Raw genomic sequence first — 26460 nt, 5'->3', positions numbered from 1 at the left:
TCCCCACTCTGTCCCTGGTGAATCCTCTCACCCTCCACATCTCTGGCCTGTACCCCAGTTCTGTATGAATAAATAAATAAATCTTTTAAAAAATTTTAAAAACCCTGATATTCTTTATTTGTAGTTCTACACTATTTTAAGTTTTAATAAGAAATACTATTCCTATTTTTAAAAATTCATTAAAACAAAGTCCACTAAAAATAACTAAGAAAGCTTTATCAATATATCCAGAGCCAGAGAATTAATATTATTTAAGTTTTTTTTTTTTACCTACATTCAAGGTTGCATTCCAAAGAACTAGATGTCTTTTGATTTTCTTTTTGCTCTCTAAGTTGCTGGTTCAAAATTCTCAGTTGTCTAAGGGAAATAATGAAGAAACATGAATGCAAGCACCCCAAACTTATTTAACAACGTGTATTTGACATTCTATGAAAAAAGACAGCACTAACAGTGCACCCATTACAGCAGTAGAAATCCATCTGATCCCCCAAAAGCCATATAAACAAAACCACAAAAACACACGATGGCTATAAAAGGCCCTGAAATAATTTTTAAAAGATTCCTTCATTCAGAAAAAGTTAACTTCTTTTTATTCTTTTCCTGTTCTCTTTTCAGTGATTTCCTTGTTGTTGTTTTTTACTGCTGTCTTTTCCTATTTCCTGTTGCTAGTGTTTCCTTCTCTCTTCCTTCTCTGTATTTTCATTATTGTGGTAAATCATCTACTTTAAAAAAAACTCTGTAATAAACATGAATTAGAATACCAGTAGGGTTGACTCCTAACAGTTATCTATCTGCTTGGTGTTTGTCACACACTGAAAAGTTGGAGAATACAAGTCTAGATTTCAAGTAATTTCTTTATTAAAAGAAAACGTTAATGGTCTTATTTAAGTAAAGAGAATGTTAATCTAAGGGGGTGGTCCGCAGGGAGGGGAAATGGTGGCCCTCAGGAAAAGGGGTGGGGCAGGGAACCTGGAACCTCTCCTTTTCCTGGGGACCAGCGTGTTACACTAAGAAGCAGAAACTTTGTCCTGCAATGAACTTCACAGTATATAGTAGCTACTTCACAAATAGGAACTACAAAAGTGTTTCCTTTTAACTCAAATTTTAGATAATTCTTTAGTGCAAAACTGATTCTTTACTGTTTACAGGTTATATTTGAGTTTCAAAATTTCATGTTTTTCTCATTTGTCATTCAATCGGGTGCCAAAATCAGACACATAAGAGTGTAGGCATTTTTTTCCTGCATCTGTAGTGGAAATCCTGGCAGTAGACAGCTGAAGAGTGTTTTCCTTACTTATAATTAATGCTAAAAAAAAAAAAGGTTACTTTTAGTATCTTTCCAAAATTACTTATCTGAAAATATTCTGCACTGAAATATTCATTTTTGCTACTAAGTCTAAAAATAGTGCTCCACCTCATATCATTTATAAGTATTAATTCCAGGTAGATTAGAGCTAAACATATTGTGTGAAACAAATGACTCAAATATACAAGTTTTTGGTGGAGATCTACATAATCTCGAAGTGGGGAGAGCATACCTGAGACAATCAGTCAATCCAGCCAAGTGTCAAGGAAAAGAATGAAGGATTTGACTATATCAAAATTTGAAACTTATTCTAGATCTAATAGTTTGGAAGAGAAAAACCTGCCACTAACAAACAAAAAGGTCTAACATTTAAATAGTTCTACAAGTCAGTAAAAAAATGCTTAAAAAATGACAAAGAATGAGAATGGGTAACTTGTGTAAGTAGAAATGATATATAAGCACAAGAAAAATACTCAGCTTTTATGCTGAGAAATGCAAAGCATATGCTAATGAAAATGAAGAAATGCAAATCTGCAACAGGAGCTATTTTATGGCCACAGGGTTGATAAAATAAAAGGAAATATCACTTTGCTGCTGATTATACAGGGAAATGTATTATCTCAATTGGTGGAAATCTATTATTATAATCATTTTGGAAGATAATCTGGCAGTATCCAAAAAAGGTAACATGTTCATTATCTTTTAAAAAATAATACTAAACCTTAAAATGCTATACAAATTTTGGTATAACTATACTATGAAAAATTAATACACAGATTTTTAAAAAACCGAGACATTCATATGTATTGAAATGGAAATATTTCCTAAATACATTTTAAATAGAAAGAAAACGCAAGCTAAGATACAACAGTATAACATGAGCTCATTTTTGTTTCAATAAAATTCTGATTTTCTGAAAAGGTTTCATATTTATAACAATAGACTATAGATCTAAAAAAGGCAGTAGAGATCTATAACTCAAGTTGTAATGCTTTTGGCATATTCCCAAAGAGCAGCAGGTACCAATGACTTCTTATACACCAAGTGTGCGACATAAGTTTTATGAGATATTTTGTCTCATCAGATCCTTGTCTCCCCCAACAGAACTCATTTAAACCTTTCACCACTCTTTATAAGTCTCTCATCCTTTAACTTCCTCTTCTCAGTAGAATAATTTGTTATTTTTACCACAATGTGACTTGGGGAAAAGAATCACCCTTCTGTCCCAGGGTACATAAATTTATCCATAGGTATGTTAAACCTTAATTCTTTCTTCCAATTTGCTCCCTGGAATATGCTCTCCTATACCCCACAGACTCTGCTCCTATTCCTCTCCCTTTATCTTTTCCATCTGCAACTTCTCTCTATTGGTTCATGTGCCAGAACCAAGAAACAAAACTTCTTCCGTAATTAAGTAAACACACCCTCCAAACTAACTGTATCACTAGCTACTCTCCTTCCCTCCAGTTTTCAGGACTAGGCTTTTAAAACATGATTGCTCTATTAAAAAAAAAAAAAGATACCTGACAAAAAGTAAATTTACTTGATTTTAACAAAGGAAAAGTAACACTACAGACATTTCTTGTTTCAGTTCACTTTTTAAAAACAAAGCTTTATTGAGATGAAACTATAAAACTGTTAACAGTAAAATGCACATTTAAAATATAATTTGATGAGTTTTGACATATGATATGGTAAAACCTTCACTGCCAATTAAGATATTCATCACTGCCAAACTTTCTCAAGCCCCATTTTATAAGTCCTCCTTTCCAGATACCCAATCATAAAAGAATGCCATGCATTTTCCAGATTTTTATATTAAATGTGGCTTCTTCATTTGGCATGATTTTAGGATTCATCCGTGCTATTGCATGTATCAATAGTTCCTTCTTTTTTTCCTCTGCAGGGGTATTCTACTGAACAGATACACCACCACTTGTTTTTCCATGCAACTGCTGACCAACATTTGGGTTGCTTCTCATGAACATTCAAGAACAGAAAAACATGCAGACATATGCTTTCACTTCTCTTGAAGTAAACTACATACTAGTGCAATGACTGGATCATATAGTATACGTCAGAAACTGCCAAGTTGTTTTCCAAAGTGGTTTTGTAGATTCAACAGAATTTTCTACGAAGACTATCATGTTATTTGTGAATAAGACTGTGAATAAGAGTTGTTCTTTCTTTTTCAATGTGTCTGGCTTTTATTTCTTTCCCCTGCCTTATTACATTGGTTAAAACCCATAGCACAATATTGAATAGAAATAATAATCATTTTTTGCTGGCTATCATTCAGACATTTTCTAGCAATATCCAGAGATTAAAAAATTTGTCAAACAGAACTTAAGATAATGGGATATTACAAATGTTATTTAAAATACTATGTACTGAATTTAGGGTTATATGAATTTAACTGAAGAAAAAATAACAAAACCAGAAATAATGAGTATCAGTCAATTATTTCTTTACATAAAAAATATTATTCAAAATAACCTAAAATAAAGGAATTAGGGTCTGAGAAGCATTGCTTTTGGAATTTATATTGTCAAATTTACTAACACATTTTATCCTATAACTACAATTCCTTCAGTTACCTTAGTTCTGTGTTCATTTCTAATCTACTTCTTTTGGATTTATTGCTTGGTTGACCAAGCTTTGCCATTTATCATGTTTTTGTTGTTGTTTTTAAAGAAGCCAAAGATGTTGTACTTCCTACATTCTTCCATACCCAAGAATTTGACTCTTGTGCTTACATTAAAAGGGCAGATGTCCCACCTTCTTGGCTTTGTAAATAGATTCTCTCATCCACTGGCAACAGAAGCCACTATAGAAAAGTTGAGGTCAGTCTAGTATCTTTTTCTTTATATGATTTGTTAGCAGAAAGACAAAAGCCCCCAAACAACAACAAAAATTTCACCCTTCATATTAATTAGGTCCTAATGGAATATAATATTCCTGACTTTGTTTGGTATTAATTTTTTTGCTTCTATTGGGGCTTCCCCTTTTGTAATACTTTTTCATTTCAAGCATTCTAGCTCTCTCTTCCTCTAGGAGATACTCTATTGTCTTTAATTTCATTGAGATTATGGAATACTGTTTCAAGTTTTCCAGGGTTTTCTTAGGGTGACTCGCCTTGTGATGCATATTTTTACCTACCTTTGAAACTTTTTGTTTGTTTTGAATGTTATGCACAGATCCCTCCCTCCTTTTTACAAACTCTTTCCATAGCTTTTGTGACATCACTCCCTTTTAGTTTTCCTGCTACTTCTTTAGTGGCTCCATTTTGGGATTCTTTTGCAGGCTATTCTTCCTGTGTTCTTTTGCTATCCTCCAGAATTCACCTATGTTCACACTCTATACCTTCTTGATGAATTTACTTTACATGCTGATAACAAACACTCACTTTTAATCACCACTATCTCCATTTCCTACAACAGCATCAAATCTATAAAAATGGTTCACTAAAAATATGCTCAGTGATTAGTTCCCAATGTATACTTCTATACTGAATCTTGTTCATGTGCTCTTCTTACACCATACAAATCTCCAAAAGGTCTAAATGACACACTCATTGAGTCTAAATCTTTTAATACACTGGCTCTCCCATTACATTTTCTAATTATAAAATTTAAAAAAAAAGCGAGAAAGATTTAAAAAAAAATGTATTATTTATCTAGTATCTTCCATCTGGAAGAATTTTAACTGGAAGTAGTATTCCCAACCATTCACAAAATTTGTTAATGTGACAGGGTTTTGGGTAGTCACAGTGAATGGTGCACTACAGACATCTAGTGGGTAGGAATCAGGAAGGCTGAATGTTGAACATTGGTTAGTAAGTCCCATGTAAAAAGTATCCAGCCCTAAATGACAATTATACCAAAATGCCATAGAAACAATATACCTAGTTATTTTGTTTTAAGCCACAAGATGGCAATAAATGTCAAGAAAGACCTAAAATATTACTTCTTGATCTTTGAAAATAAATTCATGCTTGTTTCTGAATGTCCAACTGGAAACTTTTTGATTGAAAATTCACTTTTGAATGAATACCTATATTCTAAATTTCACTGATAATAGAGTTTATGGATGATTCTTCCCTTATAAAAGTTACCAAAAGTGGCCCCCCCTTGTGGCACCGCAGGTAAATGCAGCACTAAGAAGCTAAAGCTACATCAGCATAATTTTGATCCCTGGCCAGAGGTGATCCACATGGGGAGGCAGACCCGCCTACTTCTCCCCTCAGCAGTGTACTTCACTGATCTGCCTGTTCTGCTCCCCTCTCTGTCTCTGGTGAATCCTCTCACTGTCCCTGTACCTCTGATCTGTACCCCAGTTCTGTGTGCATAAATAAATAAATCTTTAGGAAAAAAAAAGAAGTTACCAAGAGGCACAAAATCCCTGCACTTCTGTTGGAAACTTCATTCTGCTGAGACTATGTGACAAATTCATTTCTCAATAATTTCATTTTTAAAAGGTCAAGTAAAGAATGACAAGAACATGTCCTTTAAAGATACAGAGCCAAAAATCTCTGGTGCGACATCTAAAGAAGGTTAGACATCAAACTAATACCTTTAAAAAAAAATTAAAAACAAACAGTAACCAACAAGCAAATAAGCCTCATTTTCTTAAGTGGCTTATAAATTAGCTTCTAAAGCAATTCTAAAATATCCTAAGACATGGAAAAAATAGAATCATTTATATCTTCCATAGCCACAATATTAAAATATATAATATTCTAAGACTTAAGCTTTGGTATGCTTATTTAAGAAACCAATTACAGCCCTCCCTGGTGGCACAGCCAGTTAAAGCATAACACTGAGAAGCTAACGCCACTTCAGCATGAGTTCGAACCCTGACCGCCCCGGACGTGACCACATGGTGCAGCAGACCTTTCCTGACCCACCCGTTGCTCCCCTCAGCAGCGTATTTCCTCGATCTGCCTGTTCTGCTCCCCACTCTGTCTCTGGTGAATCCTCTCACCACCCTGTACCTCTGGCCTATACCCAGTTCTGTATGCATAAATAAAATCTTAAGGGGAAAAAAAAACAACAATTATTTGATAATCATGCTTCTGAAAACACACTTGCTTTATTCTAAATATCTCACAAAATACACCTAAATATTGAAGAATAAATAAATTAGTTTCTATTTCCTAACAAAGACAATGTAGAAATTAAGATTATTACAATCTAAAATCAAACTGCCCAGGTTTGGGTCTTGTCCTTGTCACTTCTTAGTCATATAAGTTACATAACCTCTCTATGCCTTGGTTTTCTCATTTGTAAATGAGAATGACATAAAATCCACCTCACAGCTGTTGTGAGAAGTTAAAGGACACACATGAAGGATAATAGCCCAGCACATTAAAGAACATAAATGTAGTAGTATTGGCTATTACCATTGCTATTACTTATTCTTGGTTTTGATTTTGAAAAACCAGTGCCATTATAGGGATTCCTTAGATGAGGATCGAAGTCAGTATTACTAGAATTTAAACTAGCAACCCCATTATATATTATCTAGAGACTAATGATTTTTAGAGAAGTAATCCTCAGCAAATAAATCTCAAGTATCACGGCTTTGCAGCTTTCAGATCATGATTCCAGAGAGGATTCCTATTTTATACAAATTTCCAGTTTCTGATCTTGCAAGTCCTATTTAGTATAATGTCTATAGTTCATGCAACTGAGATCCGTTTCATACCGCATTTACAGTATAACACTATGGAAGCGCCTGAAAACATGCTCTAATTTTCTATGAAGCACACTAATAAAGATGCTGGAGTGGAAGCCTTGTTGGCATCACTGAAACATTCAGTAGTATCAAAGTTAAGGTACTACTGATAACACATACATAATTTCTGTACTTCAAGGTCAGATTCCCAGTTTACATCTTTCCTAAACAAATTAAGTCTATACTTCCAAAATAAGTTAAGATGGCCAGAAGAAAAAAATACCTAAGAACGTAAATGACTTTTCTCCCATGTCTGAGTATGGTGGGGCTACTGCTGCTTGCTCATATCAGAGTCTTCTTTCCTTCTCGGGCAAATGAAGTAAGAGAACATTTTATGCCTCAGATCTTGTATTAGACAGGGCTACAGCCCTCATTCTAGCCTACAAAATATAGAGAAGTGAGACTGTCACTTCAAGTCCAGGGTATGCCATATTCATGTTTTCTTTGACCTATAAAAACATAAGGTGGACCTAGGTCCTGTGTCACACAGTAAAAGAGAACCTCTATGAGCTTTGCTGATCTTGGTATGAGGGAGAAATAGATTTGCTCTTCTATGCCACTAAGATTCTGGAGTTTGTTGCTGCAGCAGAGCCTGGATTAACCTAAAAAATACCTGAAGCACTTCCTTTTCCTCCCTATACAGTACCAACTAAGTAACTATAGAGGTAAAAGAGGTGGGAGAATTACAGAGAATTAATGGAAGAATTAGAAAATGCCAACGATGTCTGCAAAATGGGAAAGATAAAATGCAAACATGTTCAGACAGTAAATCTACATTTGTCATGGAGTCCTGGATGTCTCATTTGTTCTGGTCACATGATATCTTTGCACAGAGACAAGTTTTCAAAGAGCAATCCTTACCTGCGTAAATGAGCGTTTTCACTTCTCAGTGGTTGCATGGCCAGTGCTAGTTCAACTTGAATACTTGTGTTCCCGCTTAATGATGGAAGTACAGATACACATGCCTCTAATTCTGTAATTAACCTCTGAGTTTCCATATCCTCTACAAAAGGCAGACGAAATGAATAAAAACAGTATTATAAATTGTTTTCAGGTAAGATTTTTTATATGTATTATAAGAAATCAGATATTACACACTTGGGCATAAATAAACTAAACTCAATTATGAATTTAACATAAAAATGTTATTTCCCCTTTCCTGTATTTGCTTATTCAGAAGAATTTTAAGGAAATTAAATTCAGCACATTAAAGATTAATATTAAATAACAGAAATATGATGCTAGTGATTTTTTTCAGCTAGAGTCTCGTAGAAAGAAAGTTTATATGTATCTCCCAGTTCACATTTACTAACCTACGCTATTGGACTCCTATATGTATGAAGGGATTCTCTAATTGATTATAGTATTAACACAACTTTAATCCTGGCATAAATAAATAATTCACTTTAGGTGACTCGAATTGGCAAAGTATTGAGGAAGCATCTACTTTTTATAAAACAGATTTAACACAAGTGACACCTCATTTGCTGTAGTAGAAAAAGCAGCATGATTTTTATTTTTTTGTGAGTAGATGCTTTTGGAAGTGGCAAACCAAAACAGGAAAAAGTGAATTTTAGATCTTTTGTCTTTTTACTGTTGCCCCCTCATTTCTATTCAAATTTTCTTTAGGCTGAAAATATTTAATGCTTATGATATTAATTGCCCTGATACCCAAAACAAGTAGAAAAGTATATATATATATATATATATATATATTTTAAAGATTTATTTATTTATGCATACAGAGCTGGGGTACAGGCCAGAGGCTCAGGGGCGGTGAGAGGCTTCACCAGAGACAGAGTGGGGAGCAGAACAGGCAGATCGACGAGGTACACTGCTGAGGGGAGCAGCGGGCGGGTCAGGAGGGGTCTGCCACGCCATGTGGTCACCACCGGGGCAGGCGGGAATCGAACTCATGCGGAAGTGGCTTTAGCTTCTCAGTGCAGTGCTTTAACCCGCTGCGCCACCAGGGAGGGCCAGAAAAGTATATTTTAAGTTGCAAAAGTTTATTCATGAAAACCACACAGCAAATAATGGTACTCAGAATCATCTACAAGCCTTTTGTAGAGTGGCTTTCCTCCAAAGCCCCGGATTTAATAGATCTGGCTCCACCATTTTTTAGGAGTATAACCTCAGTAAATTACTAATCTTGAAATCTAAATTTCTTCATGGCTAAAAAACAATAACCATAATATCTCACAGGGTTGCTGAAAGGATTAAATAAGGTACTATTCTCCAAGCCTCGGTTTTTCATCTATAAAAGTGTATCACAGGTTTGCTGTAAGGATTGAGATAATGCAAGTAAAACACCAAGCACAGTGTAGGTACATGGTTGAGTGTGATATATGATAACTAATGCTACTATTACTGTTGTTACCATGATTAAGTATTTGGTTAAAAAAATAGTAGTACATTGAAGGTTTAATACATTAAAACTTTTCCCCACAAAAATCAGTGTTTCCACAATTACTATGTCTTCTAAGCTAACAAAATTGTAACTCTAAGCAAAAGTCATTATTTGGACTGTAAAGAAAACAACTGAATATAATCTGGCTCAAATATTTCATAACCAACTAAGATATTTTTCTTGATTTAAGGAAAAAAGTTCCAAAGTAAACTGAAGAGAGTATTAAAAAGGTTTGGGTTTAATTTTTTTTTTTAAGATTTATTTATTTATTCATACAGAACTGGGGTACAGGCCAAAGATGCGGAGGGTGAGAGGATTCACCAGAGACAGAGTGGGGAGCAGAACAGGAAGATCGACAAAGAACACTGCTGAGGGGAGCAGCGGGCGGGTCAGGAGAGGTCTGCCATACCATGTGGATCATCTCTGGGGCAGGTGGGGATCGAACTCAAGGGGAAGTAGCTTAAGCTTCTTAGTGCTGTGCTTTAACCCGCTGCACCACCAGGGAGGGCCCTTAATTTTTTTTTTAAAGACTTATTAATTTATGCATACAAGAGCTGGTATGTAGGCCAGAGATGTGGGAGTGCAAGGATTCACCAGAGACAGAGAGAGGAGCAGAAGAGGCAGATACTGAAATACACTGCTAAGGGGAGCAGCGGGCAAGACAGAAGAGGTCTGCTGCGTCATGTGGGTCACCTCCCTGGCTGGGGATCAAACTTGTGCTGCAGTGGCTGTGGACAGCTTCACAGTGCTGCTTCTTCGTCCCTTGTACCACCAGGAAAACCCCTGGATTAATTCTCACAGTAAAATCTGTCACATATTTTAATAAGGTTATTAAAGAAATAATGGGTCAAAGATCTCCACATTGTCTTTAAGATAGGAAAAATTATTAGTCTGTTCTAAGGAGTTAATCATCTGTAAAGTTCTCTAACGCCTAGAAGTTTATCCCTACATATTTCTTTAGTTAAATCTATTCAATGCCCCTTTGGATAGAGTACAAGTGAAAAACTGGTTATTTCCTATCCTAGTACATTTTAATTTCACAGGAAATAAGAAGGATCAAAGTTCAAAAAATAAAAATAAAACAAGCAGAATTTATTCCCCTTTTAGCTCAAGTCATATTTCTGTGGAAAATAATACAAACTCCAATTACTATTATGCTAAATTTACATGATGACTAAATAATAAGACAATGCTAATTACCATTAACAGCATCTGCCAAAAGTTATAAAGTACTTATTTACCTTGTTCTGCTACCAGGGTCTTGAGCTCTCCCAACAAATACTTTATAGTTCTAACTTTTTCAGCACACTGGTTCACATTTTTTGTCCTCTGCACATCCTGTATTCTTGAATCTTGCATACATGCATTTAAATCCTTTCCTTCACTTGTGACCTGTCCAACTTGTCTTCTGGCACATTTTTCTTCACTAAATTTTTGTTCAGTCAAGAAAGCTGGCTGTGATAGAATGGGGCTTTGGTGTGCCTGACTGTCTGGATGAGTTTCATTTCCATGGAAATGCAACAGATTCATATACGTTTGGAAACACTTTCGTAGATCTGGTTCATTAGGAACTCCTTGTTGGGGCAGAATCCCATATGTAAAACCTTGTTGCTGAAATGCTGGAATAACTGGTTTGTCAGTTTGGGGAACTCCAAGACAAGAATTCCTTAGAGCATCAGTATAGTTCACAGATAGTGTTTTATCTTGTGATGGAAACTGGTTATCACTATTAGTTTGAATGTCCTAAAGAAACAGACAAAAAAAAATTTACGTTCTCAAAAATGTGAGGACTAATTCACAAACATTAATTATGATACTCAAGTGAGAAATACTGAAATGACTTTTGTAAGATGAAATTATAGATTACCAGTATGTAAGCTAGATTTTTCCCACAGCATTTTAGTTCCTTAAACGTAATTTGTTCACTTGGCAATAGAAGAACATTATAAAGTCATGACTAAAATAGACTGCTTATAAATATTACACATAGTTTAAAGGTATCAAAAATTAGTCCACTTTGGAAGTAAAACAAATACCTACTTTAAGAAAATGCATTGTAAGAAAATAAGCGTAACCATAAAAAGCTTTTGTACAGACATATTTACAGAAATGTTACGTAGTAAAAAACTGGCTGTTACTTAATTGTCTAACCATAGGGGAGTAGTTACCCAGATTATGGTATACCCACTAAAGAGAGTATTAACAACTTATTAAAAATTTAAAAAGATAATGTTAATAGAGAGGCATGCTAATAGTAAAATGTTAAGTGAAAAAAAGATGCTATATAAGACTGTGTAAAATTTAATTATGACTATATTTTTAAAAGAAAGCAAACTCAACAACAAAACCGGTGGATGGGGACGGGGGGAATGATCTGAGAATAACTGGAAACTGCTTAATCAATGTGTTAACAGAAACTGTACTTGGGTACTGGGTAAGGGTGATTTCTTTTTTCTACTGATCTCTTCCACTCCTTCCTCTTCACCAATGCCCTTGATAAATAAGTAAAATATTTCCAATGAAACAAAACTTACAACATAATTAGTCTTTACATCCTAGGGCTAAGACACAATCAGTACATTTGATTTTTTTGGTAAGATGACAATTTCTAAAAACACACAATGATTTAAATGGTATATAAACTGTACCCACAGAATGAGACATTGAAGGGTAGTGTGGCTGCTCAGGTAACCGGTCAGGGATAGAGGTAGGTAAGCCAAAGTTAGACTGTGGATTTGTCTGAGATTCTAAAAGGTAAGAGGGAGAAAAATCATTCACATCTCATACTGCTTATACAACAGCCAGGCAACTTAATTGGAATTTATATTCATGCTTTTTAAAACATCATTTTTACTAACCAGAACCAGACGTAGTGTGGCAAGACATAGCAGGACTTCCAGGTTTGTTCTTTGTAGCCAAGTTATTCATTAGTGACATTTGAGTCTGAATATGCTCACAGAGTGCTTGGAATATTATGGGTGAACACATTCTGTAATGATCTTGCAATGACCAATTTTGTGCACTATTTGACGAGTCTCTTTTACTACCAGTAGAAGCTTCATTTGGCATCTGCTTCTTGTTATCTGAAGATACTATTGTTCAAGAAAGAAAAAAAAAAGTTAGATATGATTCCTCAAAAAAAAAGCAAAATACACAAGGATATCCATGTTAGAGGAGTACTGCAAAATATATGCGCCTGCATATGAGTAAGAATTGGAAAGAAATATGAAAATAATTAGAATTTTTTAATAACATATTTTTGGCTAATTTTGCTCTCATTTTGATTGCTATTAATAAAAATGTATGTCTGGTCAGTAAAGTGACATTAAAATTGAAAAAAAAAAAGATTTTTTGAAAACTTTTACCATTGGAGATTAAAGGAAAAAAGACTCTCAGAATTAGCTCAATTCATCATATACTTTACAAAACCACCAAATTTTTTCTTTAAGCAAGTTAATGAGCTAGGTACTGCAGTCAAAATTATCCTATGTCTTTAAAATTGCCATTAAATACTATTTGTAAAATCCTTTAATTTTAAGACCCTTTATGAGTGTTATTTTTCTTTAAAATTCAATAAAACTTTCAGTTTGCTCCTTGTCCAGTTCATACTTTCGGGGACAGGGATAAGAGAATAGAATACAAAGTCAGAATATTTTGTAAAAGGGGCTTTCTTGATGGCCTAGGGGTTATGCCTCAGTGTTATCACTGCTAAGATCTGAGTTTGATCCCTGGCCGGGGACTATCCCACATATGGTGCAGCAGACCTCTCCTGTCTCACCTGCTGCTTCCCCTAGCTGTGTATTTCAGTAAATTGTCTGTTTTGTTCCCCATCCTATCTCAGATGAATCCTCTCACTCCTTGCACCTCTGGCCTACACCCCAGCTTTCCATACAAAAAAAAAAAAAAAAGAATACTTTGATCATAAAAAATATCTGAGATTTGAGAATAAGAACAAGGTTAACTTAATCTACATGCTGGGACCTGAAACAAAATCTAAATCTCCCAGCAATTATACTCCCAGTACATACCAACATAAACAAGTATTTGTTTGTGTTTTAAAAGATATATACACAACAATGATGAAAACATTAGCCAAAGCCCAAAAATACCCAAGTAACCATGAATAACAGAAGAGGATAAATTGTAGTATACTCATGTTGGAACACTATACAGCAACAAAAAAAAGAATTACTAATATATGTAACTAAAAACTACCTACCTGAATTGAACAGACATAATGAAAAATGGACATATGAAAGATTTCAGACACAAGGGTACATGTTCTTTAAATGCATTTCTATGAAGTTCAAATTAGGTAAAACTAACCAATTAACTCATTCTAAATAAAACTGAAGATAATGCTGAAGATTTGTATTTAAGAGACAAAATCTTAAAGCAAATGATCCAAGACCAGTTAAAACCCACAAATGAATATAAGAGAAAGACTGTATTTAGAGTACTAATATACAGTTCTAAAATTAAAACCAAAAATGTCAAAAACAATAACAAAATGAGTCTGTTAATACAAAATATAAATTAAATGTATTTTTTTTTGCTTTTTGTTCATTATACCAAAGCATCCTACATGAAAATTTTACCTAACAGATTAGGATGGCAATATGTTTCATTGCTATCAATTGATAACTAGAATTTATGAAAGGGATACCTTCTGTTAACCAGCCCTTACACTTTTTCAGTCCTGGAATTTTAGCTGCTATATAAACACTCTCACTTGGATGTATAAGCATTGCCTGACAGGTAACATAACTCCTGCCACCCTAAAATAGAAGAAACATCTTCTGCATTAAGAGCTGATGGATGTCTACTACAACCTGAAATATGTAAAAGAACACCTGGCCTTGACAGGGCCAGTCAAGGCTCAAAGGATTCTTCCTGCAGTGGCTTATTTCCCCAAGGTGAGGTGGCAATATATGTATGTTACTGAAAGTAGAACCATGTGTGCACAGCATTCAACAATTATCAACTATAAAATGTTGCTTATTAAATAAAATGCTTGTTCTTTAACTGTCAGGAGCACTCTCAAGTAAGCTCAATGCACATCTGGAGCTAATTCTCTGCCTACTTATTCCCTGTATGTGAAAATTAAAATGATACCTAGATACTAGTTAACATGCTATAAAAGATTCCTTAAATTTCTATCTATAACCTCACTTGTGGAGAGATAGAAAAGGGAGCATGTACTGAGCATGGTTGCATGGTTTTTGTATAGAGCATTAAGATAACAGCAAAATCCCTGTACTAACAGCTGTCCCCACACCCCACCCCTCCAATGCATCCCAAGGATGATCCTTTCAAGATAAAGCTAAGTGCTACAAAAAAGTGATTCAACTAAAGGTTTCAAGATTTCGCATAAGTTGATCTTAGCAGTCAATAGTCAATGAGAACTGATTTCTAATACTGCAATCTAAAGGAGATTGTCCTATGGGAAGTAGGTCCTTCTTTCTGATAATTAAAGTGTAGAAGAAAGGATAACAGCATATTTTATACTGATCACAGGCTAGAACTAATGATCTGACTGTAAGCCAAATAAGAATTTAATGCTAGAGACCCATCTGTTCCTTCAAAGCTATCTTCTCATCTCCACCCTGCTCTCTCTGAAATACTGATCTACATGAAATACACTATTAAAGAGACCATCCTTCCTGGTCACTTTTGCTCTTACATGTCTTGGTGGGTATACAAGAAAGCAAGGCCTTGACCTAAGCTTCTTACCTGGTTCAGTTCTTAGGGCTGTCCTTGTTATAAGCAACCTTGAAAGATAAGGTAGTATTTCTCTCCAAGGCAACAGAGTACTACTTTCTAGCAAAGTGACTGTTTCCTCAAGTTGAGTGTTCCTCCACTGAAACAATGCACAGCATCATCTGGGTCTATTTCATCACCCCCAAGGCAAGTGGGAGTGAAAGGGAAGCAACACAAAGATGCTGATGCGCACATGCTGCTTGCTCCTTTATCTCTCTGACCCAGGAGACTTGTATCTTCTACTCAGTAACCATAACATATTACCACTAACTTACTAGATTCTTACAAAAATCAAATCCTAGACCTAATACACAACAGAGCTCCAGTTGGCTCTGAGTCTACAGAAGTCTTGGTATCTCAAGTAAAGGAAGAAGCATGAAGTCAAAGTATTTATTCCCAACTCTCTCTCTATGAGACCAACTTAAGACGGGCTGTTCCTTAAATGAAGCCCCACTGCTCTCCTCAAGGAGTCCTATGTGCGCAGCATATCTCCTTCCGAGTCCAGTACACTATCTCTCCTAATCCTTCAGGCATAAGGATAATGCCGTCTCTGCTGCTGCTGCTCCTCTCCTGCTAGCACCAGCCCTTTGGTTTCCTATACCCACTGACACTTTTGTAACGAATCCTTTGAAATTAAACCCTTCTTGAATTATATTAATTTGAGTGTTGCCATCTGTTTCCTGTTAGAAATACTAACAAGTAGTTAAGCTGGATCTAACATGTGGCTACCATGGCACCATTGTTAGCTTCCTATATTCCCAAAGAGCATTTCTTAAGCAAGAGTGCCCTGGACAAGATATGATATGCCTTGAGAAAAAAGCAGGGCACTGTAGGAACAGGCAATGGTGCTACCACACATTTCCTTGTCCATCAGTCTCCAACATATTTAAAAGTTACCAGGCGTTAGCACACTCTTCCTAGTCTTAGAAGGCAAGAAAGTAAATACTTGTTAGGCTTTGAGTTGCAAGGCTGAAATCTATCACATTTACTCAACTCTGTCCTTGCAGTACAAAAGTAACCACAGAAAATTAATTGGTACAAATGAATTAGCATGGCTGTGCTCCAATAAAACTTTATTTACAAAATAAATAAAATAACTGCTTATTTTTTATTAATTGAATCAGGCTATACCTTATCCTAATGTTTTCCAAGAGAAATATAATGTAAACCACATATGCAATTTAAAATTGTCCAGTGTTCATATTAAAAAAAGTAAAACCAGGAAAAACTAAATTTCTATACTAACATTTGAACATGTAATTAATGTATGAGTTTTTTTTTTTAAAGGTTTATTTATTTCTGCATACAGAACTGGGGTACAGGCCAGAAGTGCAAGGGCAGTGAGAGGATTCACCAGAGACAGAGTTTGGAGCAGAACAGGCAGATTAATGAAGTACACTGCTGAGGGGAGCAGCGGGCGGGTCATGTGGGTCACCTCCGGGGCAGGGGTTGAACTCACGCTGAAGTAGCTTTAGCTTCTTAGTGCTGTGCTTCAACCCGCTGAGCCACCAGGGAGGGCCCTGTATGAGATATTTTTGTGCTAAGAATTCCAAGCTTAGCTCGTATTTTACATTGAGTTTTAATTTGGATACTAAATTTTCATCAGAAATACTTGATGTGATTTAGATTTAAATTTACAGCTGAAAAGTAGGCTTACATACCCAAGTTATTTCAAACATACTGAAAAGTTTTCTAACACCTGTATCAAGTATCAGTTTTCAAATTTAAATTTAAATAAGTTAAGTAATGTAACATCAGCTCCTTGTTTGTGTTAGCCATACTTCAAGTGCTCAGCAGCTATTTATGGTGGCCACTACAACCTGGGACAGTACAGGCCCGGGCACTATGAAGCCAAATGTGACTGGCAGCCAAGACGGGTTAATAATTGGTTTATTCTGCCTCAGTTACTTAACTCGTGACCATCGCCCAAAACATCAACCTCTAGTCCTATGACTGTTCTACCCTCATTTGGTGGACCTGGATCCTGATCTCTTATATCCTGAGCTAGTACCATAGGTGCTTTTCTAGACTTCAACCCTTAGTGAACTGAATATAAGCATACACAGCTACACCAAACTTCGGCCCTCCTGACCTATAGGAACAGCTGGGCCCATTCTTGTCCTCTGGATTTCCATTCTATACTTATTCATTTCCACTTTGGGCTACTTTGTTTTATAGTTTCATGGAACAACAACCAAAATTTACAATTGTTCTAAACTGCTGAATTATATATTTATGTCAGCAAATTTAACTGTGAGGATATAAAATATTCTTGGCTATATTCAATCAGTGGAAGGCACTCTTCCTTATCTAATATGGAATTTTACCTTCTTACATACCATGTATTTTTTTTTTTAAAGATTTATTTATTTATGCATACAGAACTGGGGTACAGGCCAGAGATGCGGAGGGTGAGAGGCTTCACCAGAGACAGAGTGGGGAGCAGAACAGGCAGATTGACGAAGTACACTGCTGAGGGGAGCAGCGGGCGGGTCAGGAGAGGTCTGCCGCGCCATGTGGTCACCTCCGGGGCAGGCGGGAATTGAACTCATGTGGAAGCCGTCTTAGATTCTCAGTGCTGTGCTTTAACCCGCTGCGCCACCAGGGAGGGCCACATACCATGTATTTTTAACTGAAGCTCAACAGGCTGAGTTACTATACTTAGGATATAAACATGTGAAATAATTTTTTTAAAAAGTGTATGTATGGCCCTCCCTAGTGGCTCAGCCGGTTAATGCAGCAATAAGAAGCTAAAGCCACTTCAGCATGAGTTTGATCCCCACCAGGAGGTGACCACATGGTGCGGCAGATCTCTCATGACCCGCCCGCTGCTCCCCTCAGCAATGTGCTTTGTTGATCTGCTGGTTCTGCTCCCCACTCTGTCTCTGGTGAATCCTCTCACCACCCCTGCACCTTCGGCCTGTACCCCATTTCTGTATGCATAAATAAATCTTTAAAAATATATATGCATAAGCATACACAGGAAATGAAGCCATTTATGATTATAGAAATAAGTAGCAGAGAGGACAAAGATAACTATATATAACTCCCAAATGTCCAGTCTGAATCTGTTCTTCTACAAAACCCAGTCACTTTTTCTACCCCTTTTTTTGGGAAAGTGGTAGTAAATAAAGTAACTGTTCAACAATTAAACTTTTAAACTTTTAACAGAGAGGGCCTCCCTGGTGGTGCAGGAGTTAAGTCTTAGCTCTATCAACTTTTTTTTTTACACCATTCTTCATTTTTGTAGAGTGTATGCTTTTTCATCTCAGTTATAGTCTGTCATCTTATTGCCAGCCACTGCCACCTGAGTGAGTTCAATGCCCAGCAATGGAGCTGACCCACATGGCACAGTAGTCCGCTCCTGTCTTGCCTGCTGCTCCTCTGACCTGGTCTGCTTCCCACTCTGTCTCTGGTGAATCCTCTTACCCCCTCCCCACCTCTGGCCTACACCCCAGTTCTTATATGCATAAGTAAACAAAAGTAACCTTTTAAAAAAACAAGAAGCCCATAAAAGTTGAACAGGGAAAGAGAAGCACAAATATATATACCCAATAGCCATTAATAGAATGAAAACCCAACTGCATAATCCTCATAATTTGTCAAAGCCTTCATAATGAATATTATATTTGAATAAATAAGAGAAAAAATACTCACAAAATTCTTTCTGGACTACTAAAGGAGCACTATGTTTTTCATGTCCTTTCTTTTTTGATCCGCATGTTTTGCCTTCTAAAGGCCTGGGATTGTGCCTATTTTCTGAATATGCTATTTCTGAACCTATTAACAATTAAAATAAAATTAATTAGCATTAAGACAACTTAATTAAGATCAGCAAAGTATTTTCAAAAAAGCACACCTGAATCTTCATTTCTCAAAATGTCCCGCAGCAAAGAAGCACAACCATCGAGCCCCTTTTCAGTCTGCAACACAAAGTCAGTTAGAAATGTGAATATGAACATAATAGTGCAGGAAAAAAGATACAGTTTTAAATGTTTCTTATTTAGAAGTAATTTGTTATTGGTACAAAACATGTTTTAGAACAAAGTGTTCATATTTCTTAGGGCTCTTAGACTTTTCCTTTGAATTTTTATTTCAACCTCTTTGCTTTTACCAGAAATGCATATTGTATCTGTTCAATTAATCTTACCTGACTTTCCGAATCAGAATGGACAGGATGGCCAGAGTCGGCATTAAACCGAGAAATCTTTCTTACGTGTGTCCTAGAAGACAAGCTTATTCATAGTTACAAATAGTACATACTTTAAAAATAAATAAGTAAATAACTTATTAGTTAAGTGGTCATTTTACTTCCAGTAAAGGTTGGATAAACAAGTTTGTCCGACCATGTATAAGGAATTGACATAGGACTCCATGAAGACTAGACCATTTTACTTATTTTTAAAGGGGATTTGGTATCTATTAATTTTTTCTTAATGAGGTAACACTAGTGTACAGTTTACAAGACTGAATGGAACAGAATCATAGCTCTTACAATGCATGTTACCATGTCAGCCCACCACCAACGTACACTGAGTCCTCCATCTCAGCCCCTAGGGCACCCACCACACTTTGCTGTTAAAACACTCAAATGATCAACAGGGTAGATATGAAAAAGTTCCTTCCTAGCGTTTGTGAGAGTTACCTATCCAGTGTCCAGACAAAATTTAGTCCAGTTCAAAGACCTGAAAAACCTCTTGTGGTTTCCTGAGTTGTGAACCTCTTGAAGTACTTACCCTTTCTTTCCATTTGTTAATTTACCAGGTCCCGTGTGCTTCCCTGAAGATAACACCTATGGCATAATGCATTATATTATAGTAGATATAAAAGTATTTTATATATTCTCACCAGGCGAGAAAATAACAAAAATAATGAACAACCATAGACCAGAGACATTCTGTGGGGGTGGAGTGGGGAATGGGACCAAAAACGGGCGGGGGGGGGGAAGGGAGGGAAATGCACGGGACTATGGTGGTGGCACAGGGGTGATTTGGTGATGGGAAACCCGTGGGGATTACAATTGAGATGAAAAAAAAATGTGCAAAATGATGTAAAAATAAACTTTTTAATAAAAAAAAAGAAAAAAAAAGTATTTTATATATTCTCAGTATGCACTTGACAAAACCCAGTGTTGTTTCCTTTTTTCTTTTTTACTTAGTGTGGCAAACATATGGTAAGTTTACCATTTTAGCTGTTTTTAAGTGCACAGTTTTGTGTCATTAAATACATGAACAAAGTTGAGCAGCCATCAACACTATTCATCTTCAGAACTCTTCATGTCAAACTAAAATTCTATGCCTGGTAAATGTTAATGTCCCATCTCCCCGGGACAAACACCCTTCTACTTTTATTCCATATGAATTTGACTATTCCAGGAGCTCACATCAGTAGAATCATACAGTATGGTATACAGACTCATAGCTTTGTGACTGGCTTATTTCACACAGCATAATATGTTCAAAATTCATCTCTGTTGTAGCATGTGTCAAAATTTCCTTTTCAAGGCTTAGTCAGATTTTATTGTACAAATGTACCATGTCTTTTTTTTATAAGTATGATATATCCTATAGTTTCACAATTACAAGAGACCTCTTACATATAATTTTCTATGTGAAATTTGAGCAAGTAACACATATTCATTCCTTAAGTCTATTAAACTGAAAATGAAGTTAATATTGTTTTAACCCGCAAAAGTAAATTTGGACTGTACTCATTCCCTAAACATGTTCTACCTTACCCCAAATTTTCAAGATACAGGGCAGGGTCCATTACTCTGATTAAATTGAGCCACATTCTTAGAATGATTGACATGACCTGCAGATGAAAACTACCATTCCTCTTTAGCTGCATTCCATTGTCTCCATCCTTCTTTTAAAACTCACACAGCAATATTGAAACATAACTTAAGTACGTTAAATTTTGTGTAAAGAGAGAAAAACATATATATGTTTTTCTATGCATCTGGTATCATGAGTAGTTGCCCCAGGGAGGGGAACTGAGAGTGTAGGGGACAGAGCAAGGGTGACACTCCATGTTAAGCCTTTTTTAAAACTTTCATATCAGACAAATATACACTCAAAATATAACTTTAAAAACAAGAGTTAAATTTCATAATCACTCCCTCATTTTGCCTTAGATTATAGTCACTGTTGGCATTTACATGCATGCTTTTTAATGACATTTTTGCATCTTTCATCCCAAGACAGCTTCCGGTGGTACGTTTTCTAGAGTTATGTAATATTCTATAGTTTGCTTGAATATGTATTTTCTCTTTCTAAGGATGTTATTGAGGATACATTTTAAAAATTAAGTTGACAGAATAGAGACCAGTCACTGGTAACTGTATCACCTGGAATATGATGTAGTTGTTAAGACCCAGTGAGAACCAAGGTTGTAGGAACTATGATTCCATTAATATAGCTCCCTGATATAACTGTTCCCTGGATCACATTCCTAGAATATTTCCCTTTGGTATATCTATGTTGGTATCCTGGGCGGGAATCAAATCCAAACTATGGTGTTGCTAAATGCAAAAACAATTACTACAACTATTCTTACTACAATTTTTAAAAGTGTGCTCAGGTAAAAGTATAGCAGAAAGGGGGCCATCCCTGGTGGCGCAGCAGGTTAAAGCACAGCTCTAAGAAGCTAAGGCTGCTTCAGCATGAGTTGGATCCCCAGCCCCGGAGGTGGCCCACATGGCATGGCAGACCTCTCCTGACCACCCTGCTGCTCCCCTCAGCAGTGTACTTCGTCAGTCAGCCTGTTCTGCTCCCCACTCTGTCTCTGATGAAGCTTCTCACCGCCCCTGCACCTCTGGCCTGTACCCTAGTTCTGTATGAATAAATCTTTAAAAAAAAAAAAGTATAGCAGAAAGCATATACAAGAGTTTATATTATAGAGTCAGGTGAAAAAAGTTACCCATGATAAAGCACTCTACACAGTAACTCTCATACTGGCACAGAGACTTCAAAATTTTTTTATTTTGAAATAATTGTACAAAGAACAATTGATACTCCAGATTCCCCACTATTAACATTTTACTGCAACTGCTATGTTCTCCCTCAAAATACATACATAGTATTATTTTTTTATCTGAATCATTTCAGAGTAATTGCAGACATGCTACCCCTTTATATTTAAATATTGGGTTGTCAGAAAAGTCACTATGCATTTTTGTTTGAAATGTTATGACTTTTCTGACAACCCAGTATTTCCTGAGAACAAGGTTACCCTCTCAAATAACCACAATATAATGTTCCAAGTCGGGAAATTAATTCAATCCATAGCTATATATTGCATTAAGTTGTCCCATCTTTTTAGTCTCCTTTAATCTGGATTAGTTTTTCAAGTTGTCATAATTATCTCTTGTAACCTTGACATTTTTAAGGAGTATTAGCCAGTTATGGTTAAGACTTTTCTTTGATTAGAATCAGGCTGTGCTTTCTGGGCAGGAATATCACTAAAGGAAGGTTGTCCTCCCTTTAAAAAATGAATAAAAGCAAACACACGTCAGTTTGTTGTACTGAGTGATTATTTAAGATGTGTCTGCAAGGTTTTTCACTCTTTTTATCATGCAAACATTAAGCACTTTGTGGTGAGAGTTTGAGATTAGGCAGACATCTTTTTCAACAAACTGTCACCCAGTGGTTTAGGCATCCACTAATGATTCTTGCCTTGTTCCTCTGTTAAGTGGTGATTTTCTCAACTTATATCATTCCTTATACACTTTTTGGTTAACAGTCAACTTTAGTGAAGCAGTCTTCCTCCTTTTATTCATTAGTATGAACTCATTAATTCCAATTTTATTAAGTTATAACCCATTATCAATATTTATTTTTGGGCTCAAATGTCTCCAATTTTGTCAGAAGACTCCAAAAAGCTCATACATGCTGTTATGTTAATGTTTCCATTATTTTTGAGTTATTCCTTATTTTCTGCAAGCAGGTGCTTCAGGTTCATATTTTTCATTGTGTTAAGGAAATTTAACTTATGATCTACCTTCCTAACAAATCTGTATGTATACGGTATTTTTACTAAAGTCATGATTTCACAGGAACTCATACATCTAGCCTAACAGTAAACTTTATATCCAATGAATAGCAACTCCCCCTTTCACCCTTCCTCCAAACCCTGGCATCTACATTGACCATTTCACTCCGCTCCTATTAGTCTGTCTATTTTAGATGCATTATGTAGAACGATGCACTATCTGTGCTTTGGGTGGCACAATTTACTTAGCATGACATACTCCAGGTTCATTCATGTTGTATATGGAAGAATCTCCTTCTTTTAAGGTTAAATAGTCCATTGTGTCTATTAAGCACATTTTCTTTACCCATCTGTGGTTTCTTATGAGCTGAGGATTCATGGGCAATTGTGACCTATTTGCTATCTGCAAATCACAGCTGAGCATTCCTTGACAATCTACAGAGGACAGCCCATATGCTGAGAAAGGTCTGGGAAGCCTAGGCATTCACTGACCTGATTACGTGCCTATCTCCATCGTGGTGTCGGGATAAGTGCCCATGATAACATCAAATACTTTGCTGACGCAAATGTTTCTTGGCAATGGCCACCATGTCTCCTTCTCTGTTCCTTGTAAAACTTTGTCCCCCTTGCCCCTTCAAATCTTACTCCTCATAACCACTGTCGCACTTTTACTAGCCGTATGCATTCAATAAATGGCACAAGAACTTCTACTCAAGTAGCAGGCTTGTCTTGCAAACCTGCTCCATGACTGTTGTCACTCACTGTGTTCCTGCTACAAAGCAGCAACAAATTCCTGTCCTAATACCCATTCACCCATTAATGGACATTAAAAGATTTAAAAACTTTTTTCTTTGCTAATTGAAAAGTATCTTCTGCTTTTTGAAAAGCTGAGTTATAGTATGGAAAGACTACATCAGTATTTTTGTTAACAGAAAGAAATCTATAGAGAAGTTTCAATTTACCAAAAATTGACTGAAAGCAAGTAGCCTTCAGTATTTGGCAGTGTAGTTAGTGAACCAGCACCCAGAGCCATGAGGGTGGCCCCACCGATTCCTCACCTGAGAACTCTTTACACAGGTTGTGCATTTATCGTATCACTCTCACTTTTTCTATGTAAATGTTAATGTAGGTGTGATGTGCTATCTGGAATTCGAAGCAGGCTCAAAATCCTTTCCACAGAATTTAATGTTACATGCTTTTTTGCCATTTTGGCTTACAAAGGCTTCATACAGCCATTTTAACTTCAGATCATAGGGGAGGCCTTTATAAGCATTTAATAGGGATTGTATCTAGAACAAGTGTAAGATCAATTACATTTGCAACATGTAATGCAGACCCTTTCATTTCCACTTAATCCACACCCTGTGAGTTACTACTTCTGTGAGGTAAGAATCTAAATTTCAGAAGGATGGCTTGTTCAAAGTCATATATCTAAGTATAGTGTAATGTTTAAAAGAATGTACTCTGGATTCAACTATGTGGATCTGAATCCTGACTGCACTAACAAACTGTAAAATTATGGGAAGTTGTTTGAACTCTCCATCCTTCAATTTCCTTATTCATAAAATGAAGATAACAGTATTTACCCAGTAGGCTATAGTACATTAAATGACTATGTAATATGTAAAAGCATTTTGAATAATATGTCGCATTATTCTGCTATTATCATTAAGATGACAATAAACTGTTTTTAAGGACACTTAATCTTGTACATTTATGTCAAGAATGACAGATATTTTACTAGGTTCTCTCATTTAATCTCTCCAATTCTTCGAGGCAGAATTTTATATCTATTTTATATATAAGAGGGAAGAGGCTCAGAGAAATAAAAAAAAGTCCTTTGTTTACTATCACTACCACCCTTTTAAGGGTGGCTATAAAAGCTTTTCTCCCTTGCTAATTCCACATATTCTGACTTTTCAAATACAAAGAAAAATCTAATAGATAAATTGGTCTAGAAGTATTCATGAGGAACTCTTAAAAAAAAGGGTTTATAATTCATATTAATAGGGAAGATGGCATTATCTGTGAGCTGCCAAGTGAAAATCAAAACAGTTGATACAGGACACAAAAGGGGTACCACAGGGCGCCAAAAAGGAGGGGGGGCGGGGAATAAGAGAATGCTCTAGGCAAGCTTTCCAGAGGGGGCGCTTGACCTAAGTAAGGGACATCCACCAGGTAAAGTACGGCCATCAGGGATAAAAGAAAGCACTCTAGAGAAAAGGAGTAACTTCAAAGGTTAGAAGGCCCTGTAAGAGGACACAGCACTTCTAGGGCACTGCAGAACAAACAGGTAAGTATAATGCTGGGTATTACTGGAATGGAAGCAGGGGCCAGATGCAAAGGGGGAAAAATGCCTTTGTTGAAGATCAAAGACCTGAGATTTTCATCTTGGGGAAAATTGTGTGCCAATGTCAGATTTTAAGCAGAAAAGACGAGAGCGTGCAGCTGAGAAAGGTAAGGCTAAAGGCAGGAACACTGATTGGGAGACTTTTGAAACCAGCAAAATACCCGTAATTGTGATAGGAAATCAGTTAACTGTGGCACTTGGAATGGCCGAGAGCCTGGGTCTGGGACGACGAGCTAACGAAGTCAAGTCACCCTAACCCGTGGCGGAGGCTGGACCCGAACCCGAGCCCGACACCAAGGTCAGCGCCCGAAAAGTATTAAGACTTAAACGGAATATACAAGGATGACTACGGCGCAGGCGTCTACCGCAGGTCCAGCCACGCCCCCAACATTTGAATGCCCCCACGTTGTCTTTGTTTTTATTTGTTCTTCTAGTTTTGCACTTCCCCAGCCCAGAACCCGCTCATCCCCGCTCCACCTTTAGAGGACGCCTCGGGCCCACAAGCCCTCACCTGGCCCGCTCGAGATCCGGACCTGACCATGTCTCGCAGCCTCAGAGAAGCCCAGACGAGGACGCAAAGCCGCACAGCAAAAGGAATTAACCGCCGTGAGCTCCAGGCCGCCCTCGGCCCGCCCCCCGAGTTTGAGCTTCCGCTTCCGGAAGGAGCCCGCCGAACGCCGCGCCTTAAGGAGTCTGTGGCGCGCGGGAATACCTCTCCCGCTTCTCCCTGCCGGGCGCGCTGGACTTGCGCAACAGACTTCGCTCGTCACACTCAGGCGGAGGATGGGAGAAGCCCTCAGAACGCGAGCGGAGGGGGCGGGGCGGGGCGGGGCAACAGACTTCGCTCGTCACACTCAGGCGGAGGATGGGAGAAGCCCTCAGAACGCGAGCGGAGGGGGCGGGGCGGGG

The 26460-nt window shown here is 36.9% G+C and overlaps 1 protein-coding gene across 1 annotated transcript in view; it reads right to left on the bottom strand.

Annotated features, from left to right (window-relative positions):
• The window catches only part of CCDC14 (coiled-coil domain containing 14), a 34837-nt gene that overhangs the window by 7856 nt on the left and 521 nt on the right, over positions 1 to 26460 (bottom strand). Inside the window, 12 exon segments of the mRNA XM_012730454.1 lie at positions 275 to 357; positions 7904 to 8045; positions 10691 to 11192; positions 12102 to 12196; positions 12308 to 12541; positions 18867 to 18989; positions 19069 to 19132; positions 19360 to 19432; positions 19946 to 20001; positions 26063 to 26120; positions 26122 to 26207; positions 26210 to 26290. Of these exon segments, the coding sequence (XP_012585908.1) occupies positions 275 to 357; positions 7904 to 8045; positions 10691 to 11192; positions 12102 to 12196; positions 12308 to 12541; positions 18867 to 18989; positions 19069 to 19132; positions 19360 to 19432; positions 19946 to 20001; positions 26063 to 26120; positions 26122 to 26207; positions 26210 to 26290 (1597 nt within the window).

This window comes from Condylura cristata, unplaced genomic scaffold (assembly GCF_000260355.1).
Source record: "Condylura cristata isolate star-nosed mole 26May11 unplaced genomic scaffold, ConCri1.0 scaffold00003, whole genome shotgun sequence".
Lineage (NCBI taxonomy): Eukaryota > Metazoa > Chordata > Mammalia > Eulipotyphla > Talpidae > Condylura > Condylura cristata.
Note: the sequence above shows the minus strand (reverse complement) of the source record. Positions and strands in the feature narration are given on the sequence as shown.